Source organism: Geotrypetes seraphini, chromosome 4 (assembly GCF_902459505.1).
Source record: "Geotrypetes seraphini chromosome 4, aGeoSer1.1, whole genome shotgun sequence".
In the NCBI taxonomy this organism is placed as follows: Eukaryota; Metazoa; Chordata; class Amphibia; order Gymnophiona; family Dermophiidae; genus Geotrypetes; species Geotrypetes seraphini.
In genome coordinates, this window is record NC_047087.1 from 197,125,745 (window position 1) to 197,152,081 (window position 26,337).

Genomic DNA, 26,337 nt, shown 5'->3' on the forward strand with positions numbered 1-26,337 from the left:
TGTGAAACCATTGTTTATATACCGTATGCATTTTAAACAGGCTTTATATACAGTAAGTGGTATTGCTCACAGCAAAAGAAACCTGTCTGCATGTCTCACTTTTGGATGTTCTGGCCGTGAACAAACTCCTGCAGTCTCCGTTAGGGAGGGATGAGGGAAGCTGCCTGTGTTTCCTTGCGCGGAGTCACGTGCGTGCGCTGCAGTCCTGTCACTTCCTCCTCTTCACTTCATGACGAGGCGCGGCACGCAGCCATGGAGGCAAATACGGTAGACGGAGGGACCACACGGAGTCACCCACCGTACCACCCGATTCGGGTAAGCGCAGGTATCGGTGGGTGGCTTATTTGTGGGGGGGTGCCTTATTTTACATTTTTTTCTAAAAAGGGGGGGCTGTCTTATTTGATGGCCCTGCCTTATCATCGGGGAAACACGGTAGTAATAAAGATGTATTTATCACTGATATTTTTAGAAAACCTACAATTGTCAACAAACTTTTGCCTTTTGAAAGCTGCCCCAGCAGAGCTTTCAAAAGAAATTTGTATGTCACTAGCGCCAGTTTTATAGATTAAGAAAATTGTGTTCAGATAGTTCCACTTTTGAGAAATGTGCCAGCGATGTTAGCTTTAGATTCAGTGAGAGAGGATATCCTATGCGTTGTATAAATGAGGTTTATAGAAGGGCAAATGAAAAAAAGTGAGATTGGCTTCAGAAATCTCAGAGACACCAGCAATGGTGTGCACAACAGAATTTAACCATCTGTCATATGATATTGTTAGAATTTGAAGAACATTGGCATCTTATATCACTCATTGATACCTTTGCTGTCAAAGAATTATTAATTGCATATAAGAGAGGAAATAAATTAGAAGACATTTTAGGGCTCCTTTTACGAAGGCGCGTTAGCAGTTTAATGCGCTAAACCGCCGGCCACGCTAGCCACTACCGCCTCCTCTTGAGCAGGCGGTAGTTTTTCGGACAGCACGGAGTTAGTGCGTGATTAAAAGTCGCACGCGTTAAAGCCGCTAACGCGGCTTCATAAAAGGAGCCCTTAGTGTCATTAGCATTTTGCAGCTCAGCCCCAAGTAAAAAAACAAAAAACTCCAAATGGACATTTTCCATGTTGTAATTGTTCGGTTTATTCAGTAAATATTACCATTGATTCTTTTAAACATCCAAGGACAGGTAAAATATTTTTATTTGAAACATTTATTGAAAAACTGAAAAAGTAGATGCTCAGTTAACAGGCACCCATGGGGATTGGTAGAGGCCAGATAAATGTAGTTTCCAGTTGCTTGACAGTTTATATTTGAGCCCCCCCTGAAGACCACTGTCGCTGCTGTCTCCCCTCGAAGACCACTGTCGCTGCTGTCCTTCTACTCCAAACTCCTCAAGGCCACTGGCACTGCTACCTTACACTTCAACCCCCACCCCAAGGCCTCCGGCACTGCTATCCTCCACTGCAAACCCTCCGCAGAAGCCACCAGTGCTGCTCTCCTATCTTCGGGTCCAAGATGATCGGCGCTGCTGTCCACCTCCCCCCCCCCCCACTGACCAGCACTGTGCTTACCTTATACATTCCGGTGCTAAAAGAGCCTGAGTTATACGCTGGGCCGCTGGGGGCCTTGAGCATCTGCGCATGTTCAAGGCCTTCTGGCTCCCACCCTCTCCGAGATTCTCATGATATTTGAAGAACAAAGAGAAAATAAGTGTGTCCAAATAGTTTTTAATTTGGTCTTGTAGTGAAATTGCACTGATTAGGCTTGTTTTTATGAAGAACCATTTGATCTTAAAATTTAAGTTATACTAAAACTAACATTCTTTGTTGACAGCCAGTGCTCTTGAATACCTTTGAACTATTGCTGTCTGAGTGAGATAACTTTATAGTGTTGAGTGTGACAAACCTGTGGCCAGCTTTGTCCCTGTAAGGGATAAAAGCAGAATACGGTCCCTGGTCAGAAGGGCTGACCAGGTTAAAAGTAAAGGTTTGGATTTGGCTGACCACCCCATAGACAATGAGGTAGAGCAGGAGAGGCATGAGCATAGGAATATCCAGCAGAGAGCGCCATCTCAGTACAGGTACTCTAGAAAGCCTGATAGGACTCTTATTGAGAAGTGGAGTCCCAATGCTGGAAGGTATGCTCATTAACAACCTAGGAGAAACCTGAATTATTTCCCTAGGGATTTCCTGCCTAACACAGCTGCTCCTAGGAGAGAGGGGTGGGGCTTTAACTCACATAAGAACAGAGCATGGGATCACAGTAGGGAGAGCAGGGACGGGGCTAGAGCTAACGAGCTCAGGCAGCGGCAGGAGAAGCAGCAATGCTTGGATGCAGATGAGGGGAGAAGTCTCTCTCCTCCAAACCACAGCAGTGAGGACGTAGAGATGACCGAGGACTACCTCAGCTCAACCCCAGCTGCTGCTGAGCAGGCAGAGGCTATGGATGTCTCTGAACCACTGCTGGAAGCTGGCTATTTCCCCACTGACATGGAGGTTAGTTGCTAAAGGGAATGAAGCAATGCTGTGCTTGTGCTGGCTCCCGTAACCCAAGCCCAGCTGACAGTAATTAGAGGGATAGCAGGAAAATCTCCCTGTTACTCTGTGTGACTGCCCATAGGGCATTGTTTGTTCAAGGAACTTTATCTATGTGGGTGTGAAAGCTCCTTGTGAAAACCTAAGTAAAGTTCACAGCTTATCTAAGGCCATGCTGATAGTAACGAGCTGTGAAGCCTGCTCTGCAAAACCTATCCCCGTCTCAGCTAGGTAAGCTGAAACGTTTAAGGAATTCATTGCCAAGTTTGGGAACTGCAATTATTCTGTCTGTTTTCACAAAGTTTTTGCAAAGTTTGAAAGTTTGTTTTCCTGATACTTTAACCCCTGGTGAAGAGGACTGTATTTAGACTGGAAAAGTCCAGGGTATTGAACTGCATGTGGTTGGTGTAGCAAGCCATTCTGACAACTGCAAGCTATTTTGTGTTTTATGTTTTTCATGACATGCGGGTAGCTGATGGTATTCAGACCCCCGGGTTCAATAAAGTACAAGAACATTCTTTTGGAACAAACTTACCTGTGTGGTCTTCTCTTTGTAAGCTACTCTCAGTGTGGCCTGGCAGACTAGGCAGACGCCTAGGTCTGTTATAACATGAAAAGCCTTCCTCCTACCTGAGGAGACCACGCTGACAGGCCAGAACTCAACACGACTAATCCCTCTGCTGGTTGGAGCAAGGGATAAGTGTGTCACATGAGTTAGGACAAAAACTTGTATTAAAAATCTTGCAATGAAGCTATGGCATATTGCAACCTGTAAACTGTATATTATGTATGTTGGTATTATGTTTGTTTATTTAAGATTTGATATACCACTTCTGCATTTTACTGACCTAAGCGGTTTACAATGTTTCAAATTAAAATGAAATTAGGCACTTGAGAAAAACTACCCTATCTGTCCTGAAGGCTCACAATCTAGCTAAAGTACCTGATTAAAATAGAAATATGTAATACATTTCTAAGATCAAAAATCAAAGAAATAGAAATAAAGAAAGAAGATAAAAAAATTAAAAATAAGAGATAGAAAAGTCTCTGAGGCGGCTTGATAGTAAGTTCAGTCTGCAGAACCAGGTCAACTGGCCGCCACCAAAGAAGCAGGACCAGGAACCATGCCAATGATCCCTAAAAACTTGTACTATAACTATGGCAAATTGTAACCTGTTAACTGTATATTATTATGTTAGCCTGTATAACCCATTCTGAGTTCTTTGGGGAGGACGAGATAGAAAATGAAATAAATAGATAAATAGTGCTGAGTCGTAGCACACCTGGTTGAGAGTGCATGATTATACAACTCCACCTTGTGGTATTCTAAAAAAAAAGATCTCTCACTTGCAGCATGCTGTGTACCTTTCATTCACGATAGCAACTTCCTTTTAGATGCAATGTTTCACTCTACATTTTTTGGTCATTTTTTTGGTATGTCTCGTACGAATATTTATCTATTGATTTATACTGAATAACTTATTAGCATGTTATTTATTTATTGAATTATCTATTTTGATTTAATTAGTAAAGTTTATTTCTGTACAATATGCACGTACTTTATGATTTATCTTGGATCCCTTTTGATTGTTTTTTACATTATTATGTCAATTGTATGTTTTATTTATATGTTTTAGAATACCACCCCTGATGCAACCCTGTTTTGGGCGAAACATGGTCCACTTTGGGTATTTTTAAGGACTTTGTGAATAAAGATTTTCAGTTTTATACTACTTGGGATCCACTCCTTGTTTCTCAATCTGCACTAAAAATATACATTTTATATTTTAGCACAGATGCATTTGAGGGGCAGAGAGTAGGCATACCTTGTGCTAATCGGTAAGCAAATGGGCATTAGAATGCTATGACTGATTAGCGCAGGAGCCCTTAACCTAAAATAAATAGTTGGCATTTGAGGACTCACACGCTAATGGCTATGCACTAATTTTGCAATTTGTGCATGGCCATTAATAGGAAAATGGCAATTCCAGCCATGCTATAAAAGTGGCCTCAGCACGTGGGAAACCCTTGTGCTATAAACAGCACAAGCCACCTTTTCATAGTTGCAGTGTAACAGGGAGTTTCCATTCTAGAATATCAATGCCTACAGGGTCACAGTTGGGGAACATTAGCAATGCTGTCTAGGGACCTCATACCAGAAGAGAGGTACTGTAAATGCTACTGAAAGAAAGGTTTAAGATGTACTAAAAAGGATGTACACAGAGGTTCAGTAATGGTCGCTAAAGATTAAAGCTCTGGTACATTAGCAATGTGAAAAACATGTGCAAAGCTGAACAGTACATGCATGTATTATGCATGTCCTGGGCTTTCATTCCCACTCTCCCTTTTCAGAGGCTTCCGCTGAAGATAAGCAAGGAGAGGCTGTCGTAATTTTGCCTAGTATTTTCAGGCATTTAAATTGTTTGAGAGTGAGAAATATACGTTTACACTTTCTCACAGTTCTAATTACCTGTCATGAACTAAACATTTTACCCAAGAAGGGAGACAGCAGCCAAGGATCTCTGCACTGTACCATTTCTTTTAGTCCTTACAGGTTTGGGGCTTTTCAAGGATACGTACCAGTCCATTATTTCCTGCATCGGGATCTCTAGCCAAGACCAGGGCAACCCGCCTCCCTATGATACTGTCCTCTGCGACACTAACCAAAGAGTCTGAGGTGATGTCGAACTGTGGGCTGTTGTCATTCTCATCCAGCACTGTGATCAGGACCTACACAATCAAGACATAACTGAGTCAATACTCAAAAGTACATAGGTGTTCATCCTTATGTTTTTCTTTATCGATTTGCTATACCATACTTCCTGTGTAATGTCAGAAATATTTACAAAAGCAGAGTTAAAAAAAAAAACGTTGGAAAAACACATTAAAAAGTTTGGAAAGTAACTGAAGAAGAATAAAAGAATACATGACAGTGTTTCCAGCTTTGCTCCTGCCCTTCCCTAACCCAACCTATTTCCTGAACACTAGTGTGATTGTCAGCAGCTCCAACTGCATACGTCCTTCTTAAAAAGAATCCGACCTACACAGATGGATAACTTGGCCATGTAAATTACTAAGAGGGGCATTTTCAACATTACATCTAAATCAGATTTTGGACATTTTGCAGAAAATGTCCAAAAATCCAGTAGCAAACATGACCGTTTTCAAAACAGGGAAACATTGTTTTGTTTTGAAAATGGCCATTTCTTAGATGTTTTTGTGCTCAGTATGTCTATCATTTTGAACCATTAAAAAAAGTCCAAAAGAAAAACACACACACACACACACACACAAGCCATTGGGATGTAGGAGGGGTCAACATTCTCGGTAGACTCTCCACACGGACATCCCAACACAGCAGTGAAGTCCTAGGTACACATCCAAGGAGCCATCCAAAACTTACCCAAAACCTACTGTATCTAACTGTACACTACAACAAAAGCTTTTATACTTGAAAGTGTCAGCTATATGTAGATACTGTAGTTTTGGGTGGGTTTTGGAGGGGTCACTCGTTCCACCACAAGTGTACAGGTTAGAGTAAGATATGGGCCTGGGTCTCCATCTCTATAGTCCACTGCACCAACCACTAGGCTACTCCAGGAACCTGCTTGCTGCTCTAATTGGATTGGTCATAACATCTAAAGCTGTCCTACAGATTGGCATATACTGTTTCTTTCATTTTTGGGGATAGGAGGGGGGGGTCTATTACCACTGGGGGAATAAGGTGGCATATAACAAGATTCTAACAAGATGGCAGCCGATTAAGTCACCATTTGTGCTGTCTCCCTTTGTTTTCTTTTATTTTTGGTTTTCCTGCTTTTTTTTTTTGTTTTGTTTATTTTTTTTTGTTATTTTTATTTGTATATATATATTTTTTAATCTTCTTTGATTTTTATCCTGGTTGGGACTCTGATCTGACAGTTCTGATTTGACCGTTATTCTTGATCTGTCAGTAAGGCCTCGTTCTCACCTGGTATTCCTGCACCTTTGGCGATCCTGAGCTGTGCCTGGCGACCGATCCATGGCGAGTAGGGCTGATGGTGGAGAGTTGGAGGGGGAGTGTTGCCGAGGTCGACGGAGGGTGACTGAGTCGCCGAATGGAGGCGGTTGTCGAGGCGGAAGCACCATGTCTGAAGTGATTGGCGTGGACTCTGACTCCCTGCAGCGATGCAGATTCGGATTTCCTACTGACAATGCGACATCAGCAGGACGGGAGGTCCGGAGAATGGCTTTTCATCATGCCTGGAGTCTCACCGCGCCTGATGTCCCGCAGCCGACTTGGATTACTGTTGTGAGGGACGGTACCATCAAGGGTGAGGACTGGTTGAGTGAGCTGCATAGTCCAGACCAAGGAGCGGAGAATTGGAGCTGGAAGATCTGAGTGCTGTTGAGTGTAATGGACATTATTCCGGAAAATCGAGATATGCTTCTCTCTGCTTTGAAAAAGTGGACCCATGGCTGATGTGCAGAGGTTGATGATGGCGGTTGCCCGGCTGAAATGGCTAAAGCACTAGGGATGACGGCATTGATGATTGATGGAAAAAAAATAAGTCCTTCCTGACTTTTATTCTATTGTGCATATTATATCTATTTCTTTTTTTTTAATCTATTTGTTTAGTTTTTCATTTAAATTTCCTTAGAATTCTTTTGTTTAACTGTTTCTCATTCCATTCTATTCATATTCCTTCCTTTACCTTTTTTCCTCACTTCTAATGTTTATTTTTCTTTTTTACATTTCTATATTTGATTTAATTCTTAAAATTATTTTCTATTTAATTAGTTTCTTTCCATTACATTATTATTTTGGAATGTACATTTTGCTTTTAACAGTATGGTATTGAGAGTTCAATGTATTCTTGTTTAGGATGCTTCATATCTCATTTTTTTCTCTATCTTTATTTTCCTCTCTATTATTTGCTAATTTGTTTGTTCTTAGGTACTTTAGTTAGATTGTGAGCCTTCGGGACAGTAAGGGAATTTCAAAGTACCTATTCTTTATTTATCTTATTTTTATTGTATCCTTTAATGTATATTTCTCTGTAAACCACTTCGAACTTAACGGATTTAGCGGTATATAAGAAATAAATTACATTACATTACATATACTGTTTCTTTCATATCTTTGGGGGTGAGGGGGTCTATTACCACTGGTCATCTGGTCATCCAGTGGTCATCTGGTCAATTTGGTATCTTTTTGGCACTTATTTCTTATAGGTCTAGCCTGAAATGCCCAATTTTTGCCCTGGACATTTTCTATAATGTTTCATTATTGCCAGTGGCGTAGTAAGGGAGGGGGGCAGAGGGGAAGGGGCAGACTGCCTCGGGTACCGTCTTGATGAGGACACTGGCACCACTTTGCCCCACCACACCTGCACATCCCTCTCCCCTACCCGTACCTCTGTAGATCTTCTCCTTGTTGCTCCCTTCGGCCTGGTTCCCCTCTGAATTACTTCCAGTTCGCGGGGCCAGGAAGTGATGTCAGAGGGAAACCCAACGCTGGCGCAAACGACATGGAGAAGCCACTCGCGCTGGCAAAGATTTACAGAGGTATGTGGGGGGAAACATAGAAATAGACGGCAGATAAGGGCCCACGGCCCATCTAGTCTGCCCACCCTAATGTCCCTCCCCTACCTTTGCCCTTTGAATAGATCCCATGTGCCGATCCCATTTGGCCTTAAAATCAGGCACGCTGCTGGCCTCAATCACCTGTAGTGGAAGACTATTCCAGCGATCAACCACTCTTTCAGTGAAAAAGAATTTCCTGGTGTCACCTCATAGTTTCCCGCCCCTGATTTTCGACGGATGCCCTCTTGTTGTCGTGGGACCCTTGAAAAAGAAGATATCTTCCTCCGCCTTGATGCGGCCCGTAAGATACTTGAACGTCTCGATCATGTCTCCCCTCTCTCTGCGCTCCTCGAGCGAGTATAGCTGTAATTTGTCAAGCCGTTCTTCGTATGGAAGATCCTTGAGTCCCGAGACCATCCGGGTGGCCATTCTTTGCACCGACTCCAGTCTCAGCACATCCTTGCGATAATGCGGCCTCCAGAATTGCACACAGTATTCCAGGTGGGGCCTCACCATGGATCTATACAATGGCATAATGACTTCCGCCTTACGACTGACGAAACCCCTTCGTATGCAGCCCATGATTTGTCTTGCCTTGGATGAAACCTGCTCCACTTGATTGGCAGACTTCATGTCCTCACTGACGATTACCCCCAAGTCTCGTTCTGCTACCGTTTTTGCTAGGATCTCGCCATTAAGGGTATAAGACTTGCATGGATTTTGGCTGCCCAGGTGCATAACTTTGCATTTTTTGGCATTGAAGTTGAGTTGCCATGTCCTAGACCATCGCTCCAGTAGGAGTAGGTCGTGCATCATGTTGTCGGGCATTGAATCTTCGTCTGTTGTGCATTTGCCCACTACATTACTCAGTTTGGCGTCATCGGCGAATAATGTTATTTTACCTCGAAGCCCTTCTGCCAAGTCTCTTATAAAGATGTTGAATAGGATTGGGCCCAAGACTGAGCCCTGTGGTACTCCACTAATCACCTCCATCATTTCGGAGGGGGTGCCGTTCACCACCACCCTTTGGAGCCTACCTCCAAGCCAGCTCCCAACCCATTTCGTCAATATGTCACCTAATCCTATAGAACTCATCTTGCTCAGCAACCTGCGGTGTGGTACGCTATCGAATGCTTTGCTAAAGTCCAGGTACACGATGTCCAGGGACTCCCCAATATCCAGCTTCCCCGTCACCCAGTCAAAGAAGCTGATCAGGTTAGATTGGCATGATCTCCCCTTGGTAAATCCATGTTGTCGGGGATCCCGTAGATTCTCCTCATCCAGGATCTTATCCAATTGGTGTTTGATTAGAGTTTCCATTAGTTTGCTCACTATCAATGTTAGACTCACTGGTCTGTAGTTTGCTGTCTCCATCTTTGAGCTTTTCTTGTGGAGTGGAATGACGTTAGCCGTCCTCCATTCCAACGGGACGCTGCCTGTACTAAGGGAGAGGTTGAAGAGCGCGGACAGTGGCTCCGCCAAGACATCACTCAGCTCCCTAAGCACCCTGGGGTGCAGGTTGTCCGGCCCCATTGCTTTGTTAACCTTGAGCTTTGACAGCTCACCGTAGACACTGCTGGGCGTAAACTCAAAGTTACTAAACGGGTCAACTGAGCCAACCCTTGTCTGTAGCTGAGGGCCGAGCCCCGGCGCTTCTCGGGTGAAGACTGAGCAGAAGTATTCATTTAATAGTTGGGCTTTTTCCGAATCCTTTTCCACATAGTCTCCGTCTGGATTCCTAAGACGTACAATCCCACCTGAGTTTTTTCTTCTATCACTGATATACCTGAAGAAGGATTTATCTCCCTTCTGGATGTTCTTCTGGAAGGGAGAGCATGAGTGTAGTGTGGGGAGGCATGGAAGGATAGGGGGGTACCACCACCCTGGACACTTCCTACCCTTGCTACGCCACTGATTATTGCAGAAAAACATCCAAATCATAAGCCCGAACTAGTCCCACCCAACACACGCTGCCAACATGCCTGCTTATGATTTAGACGCACTGCAGATGAAACAGTATAGAAAATCATCTACAAAATGGGTTTCAGAAAGAGTGATTTGGACATTTTAGAGGGAAAAACATCAATTTCCCACTTTATGTTGCTTTTTGGATGTTTTCTTGTTTTGAAAATGAGCTCCTAAATAGCCAGTTATGTGTTTCAAAAATACACACAGTCAGGGCATCCAGGCTGGGTGAAAGGTTATCTGTTTAACAGAGCTATTCAGGTGTTAAATGATTAACTTATTAGTTTTAAGTGGTGCCACATAAACAGCAGGTATCAGCAGATATCTTATCAGTTTTATTTTATCTTTTAATTTTCAATGGTGCTACAAAGGAGGTAATTTTATAACTGTTCTGTTTCTACAGTAGTATGTGCATGCCTCATGTATATTTTTTATACTCTCACACTGTCTCCCTCTTTCCTTTCCTATTCCTATGCTTTTGCAACACCCCATTTTCAGCCCGAGGGCCAGGATTCTGTAAATGGTGTCGTTATTGGTGGCCACCTAAAAAACCGGTTGCCGATCGCATGTTAGTCACTCAATTGCGCCATTTGCAGAATCGCAGCTACATGAAAGGTAGGCACTGGAAATGTAGGCCAGAGTTTTAAAGGCCTACAATTCCGGCACATACCTTTCAGAAAAATCAGGCCTACGGAGGCGCCTTACAATGCCTAATGCCACTTCCAGCACTAACCACACCTACAGTGGTGTTAGGTGTTGTAAGGCACTTCCGTAGGCGGAATAATGGTGGCCTTTTTGGAGGCACCCTTAGGCACCTCAGATTTTTTTTTTAAATTGAGCTTTAACTGGTTTTTAATCAGCACAGTCAATTAGTGCACTAAATAAACCAATTACAACCAATTAAGTTAGGCGGTGGTAGGCTGCCTACCATTGCCTAACTTCATGTGCTGTTTTTAGAATCGGGCAAAAATACAAAAGAAGAACAGCCTATGGAAAACAATGATCTTGATGAGGCGTTTATTAGATAAAATTACAAATCCAAAATAAAATCCACTTCATGAATAACTGACATGTAGTGTGTTATGGACCCTACATGGTCCGTGTTTCGGCAAAAAGCCTTCCTCAGGGGTCCAGGTTAGTATTCACTCAATAGTACAAGAATAAAAATAAATAAATAAAACCTGCAATGGGTCGAAGCGAATTTGCTCTGCCGTGATTGGCTCTCTTTAAATTTTCATTGGCTCTCTTTAAGATCAGCCAGTGCCTCCCTTATACAGCACAATAACTTTTCCAGTTCACCCTTGTGCTTCCATCCCTACTGGCTTCCCATTGGCTGGATCCTACCTACAGTCGCTGCCGCAAATGGCACTGGAAGCAGGCAGAGTAGGTTCATTCAGGAGACAGAATTGAAAGTTATAGAAAAATCTAAACTCTGAAAAATGTCCAGTCACTCTAGCAATCATTCTGAACAAATTGGAAGGTGCCCCCTAAAGATCTGGGTCCTAGATATGTGCTGAGTTTGCCTATGTCTAAATCCAGCCCTGGTGAGAATACCCAGATCGTATATTGCAGTTTTAGAGATATGAATTCATTAGTATGCATTTGGATCATTAATTTTACTTGAGCAAACAAATGCATACAAATTCAATTTAATGCCCATTAACCCATGAATTAATATACATAAAGCCAATTTACACATGCAAAGATCTTCTTGCACAAATTAAAATGTTATAAATTGGAAAAAGCTTGAAACATATAACAAATTGGCCAAATATGACTACAAATAAAGCAAAAAGGAACCAAGATTTTTTTTTCTGTGCACTAACCTAGAAGTTTATTATTTCAAAGTATAGTCCGAGCAACTAGTGCCGGAGCACATTTCAGAAAAAAAAAATATATAAACACAGATGAAATGTTCCACCAGGCTCTCTAATTTGACAGTAAAATGCAGTGAAAAAGACGGACCATACTGTTGCTTTTTAAAGGTCAGAGAGAACAGAAACCCTAGTGATACAGAATTAGGAGTCACTGACTCATCTGCATTTATCCATATAAAGCAGTAGCCTGCAGGCGCAGCTCAAATCACTAGAGCCTCTGATTTCTAATTTTATGCGGGAGGAAATGCTGTCACTTTTCAAACATGAAAAAAAGCGTGGGTGGGAAAAGAAAGAACATACCCTCCAGAATCTTTTAACGGGCCCAACCTATCCCTCTGTTCACTCTTTCAGGAAGCGTGGGATTTTCTGAATGGGTTTCGGAAAACTGTTGCTTCCTTGGTCAAATAAATGGTTCCATTTCTTTAGAATCTGATTAATCTTAGGTTGCTTACTACAGTCAATCATCCAGGTTTCCTGGGGCTTCGTGTAGGTTACTGCCTCAAAGCCTTTCTGTAGCTCCACGTAGGTTATACACCTCTGTGCTAGGGTTACCATATGGTTTTAGAAAAAGGAGGATGGATTGAGATATCTGGATTTTACATCCATTGAAAGCAATAGGACTAAAACCCGGCTGTCTCAATCCGTCCTCCTTTTTCTGGAGCCATATGGCAACCCTACACTGTGCCTTATTTTGAAGTGTGAGTCATTTATGGTTTACTTTGATTCCATCCTCTTGCTGTTTAGAGACCCTCTGTTTATAATCATATCAAAAATATAAAGCAGGGGAGTGGAGTTTAATTCTGTATATCAACGCAATGAAACACCACAAATATTTATGTCAAGTGTTTGCAAATAAATTGATGCAATCTAACTGTGTTTATTTCATGTCTGTCAGAGCGTAGTTCAGAGGCTAGGCCAAGGGCAAGATGGTCCAGACACACAAGGGCAGGAAGAAGGTCAGGGTGGAATGGCAGGCAGATCAGAAACAGACACTACGACATCAAACAGATGACAGGCTGATAAAACAGCAAGAACCAGGAAGAGAAGGCAGACTTGAGCAGGTAAGTGAGCAGGTATTGAACAGGTATTAATTTCAGCATCTTCTGATAATATCAAGACCTAAGGATTTGCACTTGTGAAACAAGATCTTAGGTCTCTTTTTTTGGAGTACTGTACAAAGAAACCAAGATTGGCTCTAGAACATTTGGCAGTTGTGAAATAGGGATGGGGGCTTGAGCTTCCCTGATTTGAGGTCTTATAATACGGTCTATCAACTGTGTTATGTTCGTGACTGGATTTTTGGATCTTCAAATTTCTGTGATGTCTCTTTAGAAAGTTCTCACAGGACACCTCTGGCTTTATCTTATTTGCCCCATGCTTAACGTTACCATTTATTTTTTTCATCGAAACGGGACATCTATTAATTGTCAGTCCCACCCCCAATCCTGCTCTAGCCCCGCCCCCAATTTCTTCCATTCATTTTTCATATACACATAATATCTTATTAATTCATAATGGTAATCAAAAAATAAATTTAAAAAACACAATGCACACTATACGCAGAGAAAATGTTAATTATCATTTATATTTGGGGGGTTTTCAAAGATGTCAAGGCAGATGACTTTAAAATATGCAATGTCTGTCCTTGGTGCCCCAGTACTCCCCTTCCCATGTCTTTAGCTCCCCTTCCCATGTCCTTAGTGCCCCCAGTGCTCATTCCTATGTCCCCCTCACTGCCTTCCAGCCTTTGTTCCACCCCCTCCCCGAAGCTAGCCAGCCTACCTCCCTCCCTCCCTGCCGCGCTAAAGCCAACCTGCCTGCCTCCCTCCAGTGCCGAAGCCGAAGCCTGCCCCCTCCCCGGACCAGCCCCCACTGCTGCTGCCTACAGCTGCTTCAAACACCACCACCCCAGTCCGCTGCCGACCGCCGCAACTAAAGCAAAGTTAGGTCCAGGCGCCAGCCCACAAATCCTCTTCCTGACATCAATTCTGATCTTGGAGAGGAAGTTCCGGGCCAGTCAGGCAGCGATTGGCTGGCCCGGAACTTCCTCTCCGACGTCAGAATTGATGTCGGGAAAAAGGTTTGTGGGCCGGCACCTGGACCTTCTTTCTTGTTAGTTGCGGTGTGCGGCAGTGGCAGCGGACTGGGGTGGGATGTTTGAAGCAGCGGTAGGCAGCAGCAGCGGGGCCTGATCCAGGGGGGGAGGCTTCGGCACTAGAGGGAGGGGAAGTGATCACCTGTTCCGTTGTCCCCACGCACAACTTTGGGATGTTGTCCCTTAAAACGCGACATTTCGGTGTCCCGAAGCTGTATGTAAGGACAACGGGACAGGGGATCTAAAAAGGGGACAGTCCTGTTCAAAATAGGACATATGGTCACCTTACCCATGCTAGCATGCAGCAGTTGCCCCTTCTTCTATGCATGCATGTGCTCCTTAAAATAATGCACCGAGCATGGGCTGTACTCCACAAGCGCTTCGGCCTTCATTCTCACTGTTCTAAATATTTACCTATTGTGGACAGTAGAGATTTTTAGCCAGGTATAATTGTCAATGTTTATAAGTGATGGAGAGTCAATGGCTTGCTTATGATATCCGATTTATTAGAGAATGATGAGCCTACCCTTCTGCCATATGATTCTATAAAGGAAAATTATGACTTGTGCAGTCAAGAGTGGTTTTCTTATTTGCAGTTGAGACATGGGCCTGATTCTATAAATGGTGCCTAGGTTAGGTGCCCTAATTGCGGATGTCTAGTAACACCTAACTAACCCCCCTCTTTTACGAATGCTTAGCACAGGTTTTAGCGTCAGAAGTAGCGGTAACTGCTCCGACACTCATAAGAATTCCTATGAACATCAGAGCAGTTACCGCCACTGCCGGCGCTAAAACCTGTGCTATGTGTTCGTAAAAGAGGGGGTAAATTTTGCATGCAACTCATCTTAAGAACATAAGATTTGCCACTGCTGGGTCAGACCAGTGGTCCATCATGCCCAGCAGTCCGCTCATGCAGCGGCCCTTAGGTCAAAGACCAGTGCCCTATTAGAATCTAGGCTTACCTGCATATGTTCTGTTCCAGTAGGAACTTATCCAACCTTGTCTTGAATCTCTGAAGGGTGCTTTCCCCTATAGCAGTCTCTGGAAGAGTGTTCCAGGCTTCTACCACTCTCTGTGTGAAGAACTTCATTACGTTTGTATGGAATCTTTTCCCTTCTAACTTTAGTGAGTGCCCTCTCATTCTCTTCACCTTGGAGAGGGTGAACAATCTCTCTTTCTCTATTAAATCAATTCCCATAAATATCTTGAATGTTTCGATCATGTCCCCTCTCAGTCTTCTCTTTTCAAGTTCAGTTTCTCCCCCATTCCCTTAACCATTTTTGTTGCTCTTCTCTGGACCCTTTTGAGTAGTACTATGTTCTTTTTCATGTACAGCGACCAGTGTTGGACGCAGTACTTCAGGTGGGGGCATACCATGGCCTGGTATAATGGCATGATAACCTTTTCAGATCTGTTTGTGATCCCCTTCTTAATCATTCCTAGCATTCTGTTTGCCTTTTCGCTGCCATTGCGCATTGTGTGGACAGTTTCATTGACTTGTCTACAAGTACTCCCAAGTCTCTTTCCTGGGGGCTCTCTCTGAGTATAGCACTGGACATCCTGTATTCATGCATATGATTTTTGTTACCAACATGCATCACCTTGCACTTATCCACGTTAAATGTCATTTGCCATTTCGCAGCCCATTCGTCGAGCGTATTTATGTCTCTTTGTAGGTCTTTGCAATCCTTCTGTGTCCTCACTACTCTAAATAACTTTGTATTGTCCGCAAATGTAATCACTCGGCGTGCCAATTTTTAGGTCATTTATAAATATGTTGAAGAGCACAGGCCCGAGCACAGAACCCTGCGGCACTCCACTCATGACACTTTTCAGTCTGATTATTGTCCATTCACCCTCACTCTCTGTTTCCTATCCGCCATCCAGTTTTTAATCCACATGAGTATATCACTCTCGATTCCATGGCTCGCAATTTTTTGAAGTAGACGTTCATGCGGAACCTTGTTAAACGCCTTCTGAAAATCTAGATATACGATGTCGTCCGAGTCACCCTTGTCTATCTGCCCATTTACTCCTTCAAAGAAGTGCAGTAAGTTTGTCAAGCAAGATCTTCCTTTGCTAAAGCTGTGCTGGCTGGTCCTTATCAGTTTGTGTCCGTCAAGGTGATCGATGATGTGGTCCTTTATCAGGGTTTCTGCCATCTTTCCCAGTACTGAAGTCAGACTCACTGGTCTTTAGTTTCTTGGATCTCCCTTTGAACCTTTCTTCAAAATCGGCAAAACATTCGCCACTTTCCAGTCTTCCGGAATCTTTCCAGATTTGGTCGACAGATTGGCTATTAGTTGGAACAGTTCAGCTATAACCCCTTTCAGTTCCTTGATTACCCTCGGTGGATGCTGTCCGGTCCCAGAGATTTATCGTTTTTAAGACTATCAATCTGTCTGCATACCTCTTCTAGACTGACTGTCAGTTTCCCATCTTCATTTCCTGTGTATAGCCTGTTGGCTTCTGGTATATTGGATTATCCTCTTCGGTAAATACAGATGCAAAAAAATGTGTTCAGTTTGTTAGCGATGGCTTTGTCCTCCTTTAGTACTCCCTTTATTTCATGGTCATCTAATGGCCACACCGCTTCCTTCGAAGGTCGTTTTCCCTTAATATATCAAAAGAATGGCTTAAAGTTTTTGGCCTCCTTGGTTATTTTTTCTTCGTAGTCTCTTTTGGCCCCTCTTACCACCTTATGGCCCTTGCTTTGATGTTGTTTGTGCTTTTTCCAGTTTTCATCTGTTTTTGGTCCTTTTCCATTCCTTAAACGAAATCTTGTCTCTGATCGCTTCCTTCACTGCTACAGTGAGCCACGCCGGTTCCTTGATCTTCTTCCTCTTGGAACCCTTGTGGATACGTGGTATATATAAATTTTGCGCCTCTGTGACTGTTTTTTTAAATTGGTTAAATAGTGTGGTTATTGACGCTTAGCCAGGGCATCCAAGCTGGGTGAAAGGTTATCTGTTGTGTGTGGATATCAGGGTGACATCTAGCGACACCTAAGTCCAGGTGCCCTTCAATACCTAATGAATCCTACCTGAAAAGAAGACATGGTGAGTGGTGGAGAACAGGCATGGTAAACTTAGGCATCACTAGGCGTATGAATTAGGCGCCAGTAAATTAGGCCAGGTAAAACCTGTCCTAAAATATAAGTACCTACTCAATGATGCCTAGTGATGCCTAAGTCCACGTAGGTGCACCTAAGCATGATTTTATATAGGATGCCTAACTGTTGATTGACCACTGTGTAGACCAGCACCTACAAGTTAGGTGCAGTTAGGCACCATTTAAAGAATCAGGCCCTATGGGTGTGCAATACAGAATATATGCCAATGATATTCTGGTTTTTTCCCGATAAAAGACATCCCTAATATATATCTTTGCTTGAAAAAGTATATGGAAATGATCGGAAGTTGGATGAGTGAACATGATTTGAAATTAAATATTAACAAAACGGAAGTAATGGTGGTGAAAGGCCAAAGAGATAATTTTGAGTTGGAAAATGTGATTGTTATGGGGGAAAAACTGCCGGTAAAAAAGGAGATGACTGTCCTGGGAGTGTGCTTGGATAGCTGTTTGACAATGGAAAACCAAATATTATAAATAATCAGGGTGGGATACATGCAACTTCAAATTGAAGCCAATATTACCAGAACATGATTTCCGTACTGTGGTTCAGACATTGACCCTGAATAGGGTGGATTATTGTAATTCACTATACTTAGGAGTTGTGAAAGACTTTGCAAATGCTTGAGAGCTTTGCAAATACTTATCAACTCCGCTGCAAGATTAATCACAGGGGCTCCTAGGAGTACCCCTATAACTCCTGTGTTGAAGAAGCTACCTATGCAATAAAGAGTGCTGTTTAAGATGTCTATGTTATATGTGATAATCAGAGGGAAACAAGATTTTATGGATATAATTTACTAATTTTGTAACATAAAAATTAATGTAAATTCAACTAAATTTCCATATATAGTAAAGGTTTGGAAGTAGCCAGTCGGGAGGTTTGAAAGGGTTTGACGGGAGGCATTTTTTTTATATCACATCCAATATTCGCGGTTTTTCACAATTTGTGGGTACTCTAAGAATATAACCCCCACGAATTTCAGGGGGGTCGACTGTATTCCCAGTTAATGGTTAAAAGTTAACGATATTGTTGAAGGGTTGTCAGGTAAGATTTGCCTCTTTGAGGAAGATACCAAAATTTGCAATAGAGTAGACACACCGGATGGTGTGAATAACATGAAGAAAGACCTGGCAAAGCTTGAAGAATGGTCTGAAATTTGGCAGCTAAAATTTAATGCTAAGAAATGCAAGGTCATGCATTTGGGCTGCAAAAACCCGAGGGAATGGTATAGTTTAGGGGATGAAGAACTTACATGCACGACAGAAGAGTGGGACTTGGGTGTGATTGTATGTGATTATTTTAAGGTGGCCAAATAGGTTGAAAAGGTGACGGTGAAAGCTAGAAGGATGCTAGGTTGCATAGGGAGAGGTATGGCCAGTAGGAAAAAGGAGGTATTGATGCCCCTATATAAGACTTTGGTGAGACCTCATTTAGAATATTGTGTACAATTCTGGAAGCTGCACCTTCAAAAAGATATAAAAAGGATGGAGTCAGTCCAGAGGAAGGCTACTAAAATGGTATGTGGTCTTCATCATAAGGCACATAGGGACAGACTTAAAGATCTCAATCTGTATACTTTGGAGGGGAGATATGATAGAGATGTTTAAATACCTATGTAATGTAAATGCGCATGAGTCGAGTCTCTTTCATTTGAAAGGAAACTCTGCAGTGAGAGGGCATAGGATGAAGTTAAGAGGTGATAGGCTCCGGAGTAATCTAAGCAAATACTTTTTTTAACAGGGTGGTAGATGCATGGAAGAAGTCTCCCAGAAGAGGTAGTGGAGATAGAGACTGTGTATGAATTCAAAAGGGCCTAGGATATGCACGTGGGATCTCTTGGAGAGAGAAAGAGATAATGGTTACTGTGGATGGGCAGATTAGATAGGCCATTTGGCCTTTATCTGCCATCATGTTTCTATGTTTCTATATCACATAATAACTGGCAATTTTCAGCACTGACTGGCCAAATTTAGTGGCCAATTCAGGCTGCGCAAATAGTGGTTCTATCTTTGACAACTATAAACTTAGCCGGTCAGAGCTATCGACTGGCCAAAAATAAATGGCCTGGCACTGAATATCCATGGTCAGTGCCAACTGTGGGAATTAGTTAGCCTTACTTTCATGGTTTGAATATCAACCGGACTATGTTTGTGATTGCTCTCTGATTTTGGATTTTTGGAAAAGTTTGTGGAATCATCTGGGCTACATGTGTGGTTGCACTTGGGAGGCATCTCTCCCCGTCTTCCTTTCCTCCTCCTCCCTACTGTGGTCTGACATCTCTCTCTCCTTCTTTCCCTCCACCTCCCCTTCCCCTTGTTCGTCATTGCCCTCCTTCCCTTTCACCCTTCCCGTGGTCTGCTATCTCTCTCCTCTCCTCACAATCTAACATCTCTCTCTCCCCTCCTTTCCTTCCATCCCTGCTCTGCATCTCTCTCTCCTTCCCTTCCCCCTCCTATGAGCTGGCATCACTGACCTTCCTTTTCCTTCTTTCTTCCCACAAAGGTCTAGCATCTTCTTATCCTTTCTTCCCCATCTTTACTGTCCAGTATCTCTATACTACCCTCTCCCCCCCCCCCCCCCCCCAGCGGAATTCAGTGCTTTTTCACTTTTCATTTCTAGCGCTGCACTCTTCCGGGCCGCAGTGAGCATGAGCAAAGTAAACGTGCTGCCTTTGACAGCCCCAGAAGCTTTCCCTTTGTTACAGTTTCCTACCTCGGGGAAAGAAAGCCTTAGCAATGGGGAAGCTTCCAGGGCCACCGAAGGCAGTATGTTTACTTCACTCACGCTACCCATAACCCAAAGAGTGCAGCACTCGAAACTAAAAGGGTATAAAAAATGCCGGATCCCGATAGTAGAGGATGATATTCTACAAATCATTGTGGGAAACCCCAGAAGTCTCAGAGGGGAGCCATTGGCTCATGGGCCTTGCATTGAAAACCACTGGCATAGACAATGCTTGCCCTCAAGCCCAGGAGCCCAAACAGCTGCAGCCAATTGCTGTTTTCTAAGTATTTTTGCGCTCCACACTTCTTGTGTGCACTCCATAACTTATGGCGTTACCTTTTATTCTTTCTCACACCCTGGGGAATAGGCAGCTGTATTCCAATTAACACAATTATGAAATAGTCCCTGTGTTTAACAAATATATATATAAAATCCTTTAGTAGAAGCCGTTGTTATGTGCCTCCTCCCAACTATGGTCAGCCAAAAGAATGACCATCCTCAGTTAGAGTACATGAATCAGAGCTCCCTCTGGAGCTCTCCAGTGGTGGGCTGACACCCTTTATTTTCCAGAGGCTATGAACATATTGAGGGTACAATACCTCTATCTCTGGGTGGTCTAAAGAGCAGCCATATTTCGTAACCCACAGAAAATTTTAGATGCATGATATAAAAATGTTTTAAACATTAATTGTGTAGATGAGGAATCAAACTCATGTCCTCCTAATGACAACGAAGGCTGTTCGGCACAGATGAGCCAAGCACAGTTGACCTATTTTTTTTTTTACTATTTCACACTTTCCTTTTTAAAAGGCACCCAAAGCTATTTTCAAAGCCAACAGAAATTACCATATGCATAACCATGGAGAGGAAGTAAACGCTTCGCTTACCTTCTGTTGGCAGGCAAGGAGGAAAGCACAAATAAAAAACAGAAGGGAGGGGTGAGAAAAACAGTTTTCAGTTTATTTTGTTCCCAAATTTTACTTGCCCATATCAACATTTCTGCAGTGTATTCTGATTCACAGCTTGGAATTACCCAGTACATGTCAGCATATTACAAAGAAACTGAAAACATGCAGGCTGAGGATTTCTGCCCAGCCTGATTGCTTTCTGCTGGAGTTGCTCCTAGGTTCTTTTAACCCTTCTAAACAAAGACAAAACAAAGCCTGCAGTAACAAGAGCTGTCTCCATGAATGGATGCACTCATTGTTAAGAGACCTATCCTTTAAACACATGTAGTAATTTGGCAGTACCCAGAACAAGTGCCAATCTTTCAATTCACAAGATGCAATGAGATTCCTCAGCTGAGCTGTGAAGCAGTACTAGATGGATTAGCAGGATGTGTATTATCTCCAAAGCAGGACTAACTTTCTGTGTTTTCATGCCAACTAAGAATTAGTGCTTATGTGTGTATATTTGATAACATACACGCATGGGGGCAATTCTATAATCGGGTGCCTGGTAGGATCCTATTCTTTAAAGCAGGGGTTAGCAACCACCATCCTTGAAGGCCACAATCCAGTCAGGTTTTCAAGATTTCCACAATGAAGATGCATGAGATTGATTTGTATGTACTGCTTAGGTATATATATTTACATTAGCTCTATGGCTGATACCTAAGTGCATACAGGCAAATATTCTTAGTTATGCTAATACTCTATAAGAGAGAAAAGGTGCCTACTTTCCTTTATAGCAGGGGCGCTCAATTCGGTCCTCAACGGCCATAATGCAGTTGGGTTTTCAGGATTTTCCCCAATGAATATGCATGAGATCTATTTGCATGCATTGCCTCCATTGTATGCAAATAGATCTCATTCATATTCATTGGGGAAATCCTGAAAACATGACTAGGCTGAGGCCCTCAAGGACATTGAACACCCCTCCTCTATAGCAATTATGCCAATCAGGTGCCCTTTGAGCACCCACATATAGGTGCATTGTTATAGAATTACCCACATAATTGCTGATCTCACCTCAGCTCCATTCATTCTGTGACCATTGAATGCATATTGCATCAAAAGTAGGTGCAATATTTTTCTGATGCCTACTTTTAACCTTAAAACCTTAAAGACCTACAAAAACCTTAAGATCTAGTGAGGTGAATTTGTTGGTTGTTCCAGGGATACAAGAAGCGAGACTGGAAGCAACTAGGAAAGGGGCTTTTTTCTATGTAGGCCCCAAATTGTGAATATCCTTCCTCTGACAATTAAGAAAGCCGGAATTCTGTACAGGAAGTGCTGCAGTTAGGTGATGGTAGGTGCCCTACCACTGCCTAGCTGACCAATCAGGTGGCACGTTTCTAATAAAAAATTGAAGGTGCCATTCTAAGGCACTGGTCTCACACCTACAGAGGCACATAGGGATGCCTAGGGATGCCGAAGGCTGGTGGGGGCATGGCTTGCACCAGAGGTGGCATTAGGTGTCTCTAGGCATCCCTATGCGCCTCTGTAGGTATAAGACTGGCGACTTAAACGTAGGCCTTCAAAATGCTGGCATACATTTTAGGCGCCTATGTTAAAAAACAGCTGTGATTGTACAAACTGTCGGTGCCGGTACGTGATTGACACATGATCTGCGGCCACTTCTTTGGTGGCTGCCGATACCGGACCCATTTATAGAGTCCGAGCCAAAATGTCTTTGAATCATTTTAAGAGAATTTTGAAAGCTTATTTATTTAAAAACAAGTTTAATTGCATCATGGAGGCTTGAAAAGAAAAAAGTAGGAAAAATTAAATCTAGGAGGTTTAAGGCCTTGTAGAAATTTACAGTGATGATTGCTTGGGTGACTGTTAGAGTGCTTGTCTTTTCTTTGGGTTTTATGGGTGTGTTTTTCCTTTAATTTATTGGAGCTCTTTTCTTTTTTTTAAATTATAGACCGCATCAATTTACTATGCATTGTAATTTTACAGTATATCAAATAAAGGCACCTGTACCTGTCATGTATATATGAAGGTGAATTTCTAAGCACCTACTTGAGCATATGCTGTAAAATACTGCCTCACACACTTGTTGATTATATAATTACCCCTGTAAAGATAAGTACTGAAGAACTGCAAGGTATTCATTTAAATTGTAGTCCTGATTATTATTTGAGTGACTACATGATAATCTGGGCTGCCAAGCCATCGTCTTTGACAGTTTTCAGAATCATTCACCCATTCTTGTCTGTGGTGAAGAGCTGGTGAATTTTGTTGAACTTCTTTACCTGACAATTTTCTCAAAACCTTAAATCTGCAGATTTCATACATTGTTGATGGGAATGAGAGCTATACTCGTATGTCAGAATCTAGGTTATTCTGACAAAGCTGCTGTGGAGAACTACCCACACTCTGCCTGGCTCTAAAACCACAGCTGTTAGTATCTCATTTTAATGAGCACCATAAATAGCCTCATATTTTTATGTACCAGCACAACGGATTCTGCTTCTGACACTACTCAGAGGAGCAAAGCAAAATTATGATGGCCTCAAATCAGAAATCATACCTTCTGATATTCTGCCTCTGCAGCCAGTAGGTCCATAAAACATTGACCACTGTGGTTGAAATATATCACAATATTCAGAACTGGTAATCGGATATTGGCCAGTGCTGAATATTTAGATTCAGAGGTGGGTGCTGCTGCTAGATAGATAGAGGTGATATTCAGTCTGACAGCCAGATAAAGTTAGTTTTTGCTTAGCTGAATGAATTTTGCTGGCTTTGCCTTTCTTTTGCTGCCATACTGCTCTGGCACTATCTGATAGTGCCAAGTGGTCTCTAATAGTATTCAAGGGCATGTCCAGATAATGCCGAGGTGGTCTCTAGTGATACTCAGTGGCGCTGCCCGGATAGTGCCGAGGTGGTCTCTAATGATATTCAGTGACACTACCCGGATAATGTCACTCAATATCAGAGCATAGATGTGACTAAAGGAAATATAGAGATACCCCCACCCTCACAATATTCAAAACTATTTATCTGGCCAGGACTGACTGCTGGCCAGTTAAATAGCATGTCGGCACCTAACTGCAGATATTCAGCGGGAAACAGGCAGCTATCTGCTGAATATTTGCACTAACCAGCGAGCCTCTAACCAGCTATATCGCTAGACACAGGCGTGGATATTCAGTGCCTAACCGGGTATGTTTCGAGGCTAAAAAAGCCAAATAAATAGCAGGACTACCTTTAGCCACTAAGCACTTAACCAGTTAATGCTAAATAGCGGCTTAACTGATTTGAGTTGCCACAGCTAAAAATAAAACTTGATATTCAATGCTGATATTCAGGGCCTGGCACTGACCATCCAGGTTGAGTGCTGGTTTTGGGCGGACAGTGTGCTGCCCTGTGCCAGCTGAATACTGGCCTCATAACTCCCAGAGTTATCTGGATGTTTCCCCTTTGATACTGGACTCATACAAGTTGCAAACGTGCAATGTAATGATCTGCATTAAATGGAGCAATTCTATAAAACAGGCACGGACATTTACATGCCTACTATGTGCATAAATGATTAGACTAATTCCAAAAACCTGCCTAAGCACTATTCTGCAAATACACATAGGGGTTGATATTCAGCCGGCAGTGCTCAACATTTTGCTGACTGCTGTCAGGGTCAGTGGTGTAGTATTGGGGGAAGGGCAGGGGGATGGTCCATCTCGGGTGCCGTCTTGTTGGGAGTGCCGGCACCCTTCCTCCTCTCCACCCCCTCACTCCTTCCTCGCCGCCTCCCCCCTACCGTGTACGCCCCTTCTGTACCCTTTACCTCTTTAACATTCTGGGCACAAGCAGCAATCCCAACCTGCTGCTCGCGCTAGCATCAGCTCTTCCTTTGATGTCACTTCCTGGACTCGCACCCAGGAAGTGGCATCAGAGGAAGAACAGACTCTGGTGTGAGCAGCAGGTTGGGGTTGCTGCTCAAGCCTGGAACATTAAAAAGGTGAAGGGAAAAGGGGTGCACGTGTGGCGGGTGGGGAAGGAGAGGATGGGGGGGGCGTAGAAGTGGTTGGGGGAGGGGTATCACCGCCCTGGGTACATATCACCCTCGCTACACCACTGGTTGGCATTATGCCCAGAAATTAAATGTTGGCATTGAATTTCCAGGTTTGTAGCGCCAGCTACGCCATAACCAGTTAAGAGTGATATTCAGGACTTAACTGGCTATGGGTTACTGCATAAAGATATGAGCGTGTTTTATGTGGTTACTGTGGAATAAAGAAACTGGGCTAGATGGATCGCTGGTTTGACCCAGTATGGCTATTCTTATTCTTATGTTATGTGAATACCCTGCCAGTTAAGTGCTGAATATTGGCACTTAAGTGGATAACTGCTGGAATTCTCCCAAAATAGCTAGTTTTAGTGCTAACTGTTCATTTTCAGCAGCACTAAGTGGTTAAGTACTACTGGAAATTAGCAGTTAGCCCCAAACAGGTGATTTAACTGGCCAAGAGCCATTTCTGTCCAGTTAAATCACTTTCCACCCTTCTTACAAAACCATAGCACAGTTTTTAGTGCCGGCCATGGTGGTAACAGCTCTGACGCTCATAGAATTCCTATGAGTGTTAGAGAAAAACCGTGCTACAGTATTGATCCGATATAGTTTACATAGAATTTATTTTATAGGTAGTTGTGCACCTAGGTGGAGTCTGGGGGTGATGGTGGACACAACATTCAAACCATTGGCGCAGTGTGCGACAGCCTCAAAGAAAGCAAACAGAATGCTGGGCATCATCAAAAAGGGTATCACAACCAGGACGAAGGAAGTCATCATGCCGCTGTATCGTGCAATGGTGTGCCTGCACCTGGAGTACTGTGTCCAGTACTGGTCGCCGTACCTCAAGAAGGACATGGTGGTACTCGAGGGAGTCCAGAAAAGAGCGACTAAACTGATAAGAGGTATGGAAAATTTTGCATACGCTGACAGGTTAAAAATGCTGGGGCTGTTCTCCCTGGAGAAGAGGAAACTTAGAGGGGACATGATAGAAACCTTCAAAATCCTAAAGGGCATAGAGAAAGTGAATAAGGACAGATTCTTCAAACTGTTGGGACCCACAACCACTAGGGGTCACTCGGAGAAATTGAAAGGGGACAGGTTTAGAACTAATGCTAGGAAGTTCTTTTTTACCCAGAGGGTGGGGGACACATGGAACACACTTCCGGAGGAGGTAATAGGCCAGAGCACTTTACAGGGGTTCAAGGAAGGTTTGGATAGGTTCCTAGAGGATAGGGGGATTGAGGGGTACAGATAGAACTAGAGGTAGGTTATAAAAGTGGACAAAAACCACTTCACAGGTCACGGACCTGATGGGCCACCGCGGGAGTGGGCCGCTGGGCGAGATGGACCTCTGGTCTGACTCAGTGGAGGCAACTTCTTATGTTCTTATAAAATATTGTAAATTATGTACATATCTCTAGTATGTAAGATGCACACACATATACCAGCTCTATGGATGAATTAAGTGCTCATGCCTAGG

The 26,337-nt window shown here is 43.1% G+C and overlaps 1 protein-coding gene across 1 annotated transcript in view; it reads right to left on the bottom strand.

The window, feature by feature from the left end:
- Nucleotides 1-26,337, bottom strand: part of CDH23 (cadherin related 23) — a 1,673,137-nt gene that overhangs the window by 372,032 nt on the left and 1,274,768 nt on the right. Inside the window, exons 33-34 of the mRNA XM_033942780.1 lie at nt 23,373-23,375; nt 5,111-5,260 (exon numbers count right to left, since the gene is read on the bottom strand). Coding sequence (XP_033798671.1) covers nt 5,111-5,260; nt 23,373-23,375 — 153 coding nt within the window. The remainder of the gene's footprint in view (nt 1-5,110; nt 5,261-23,372; nt 23,376-26,337) is intronic.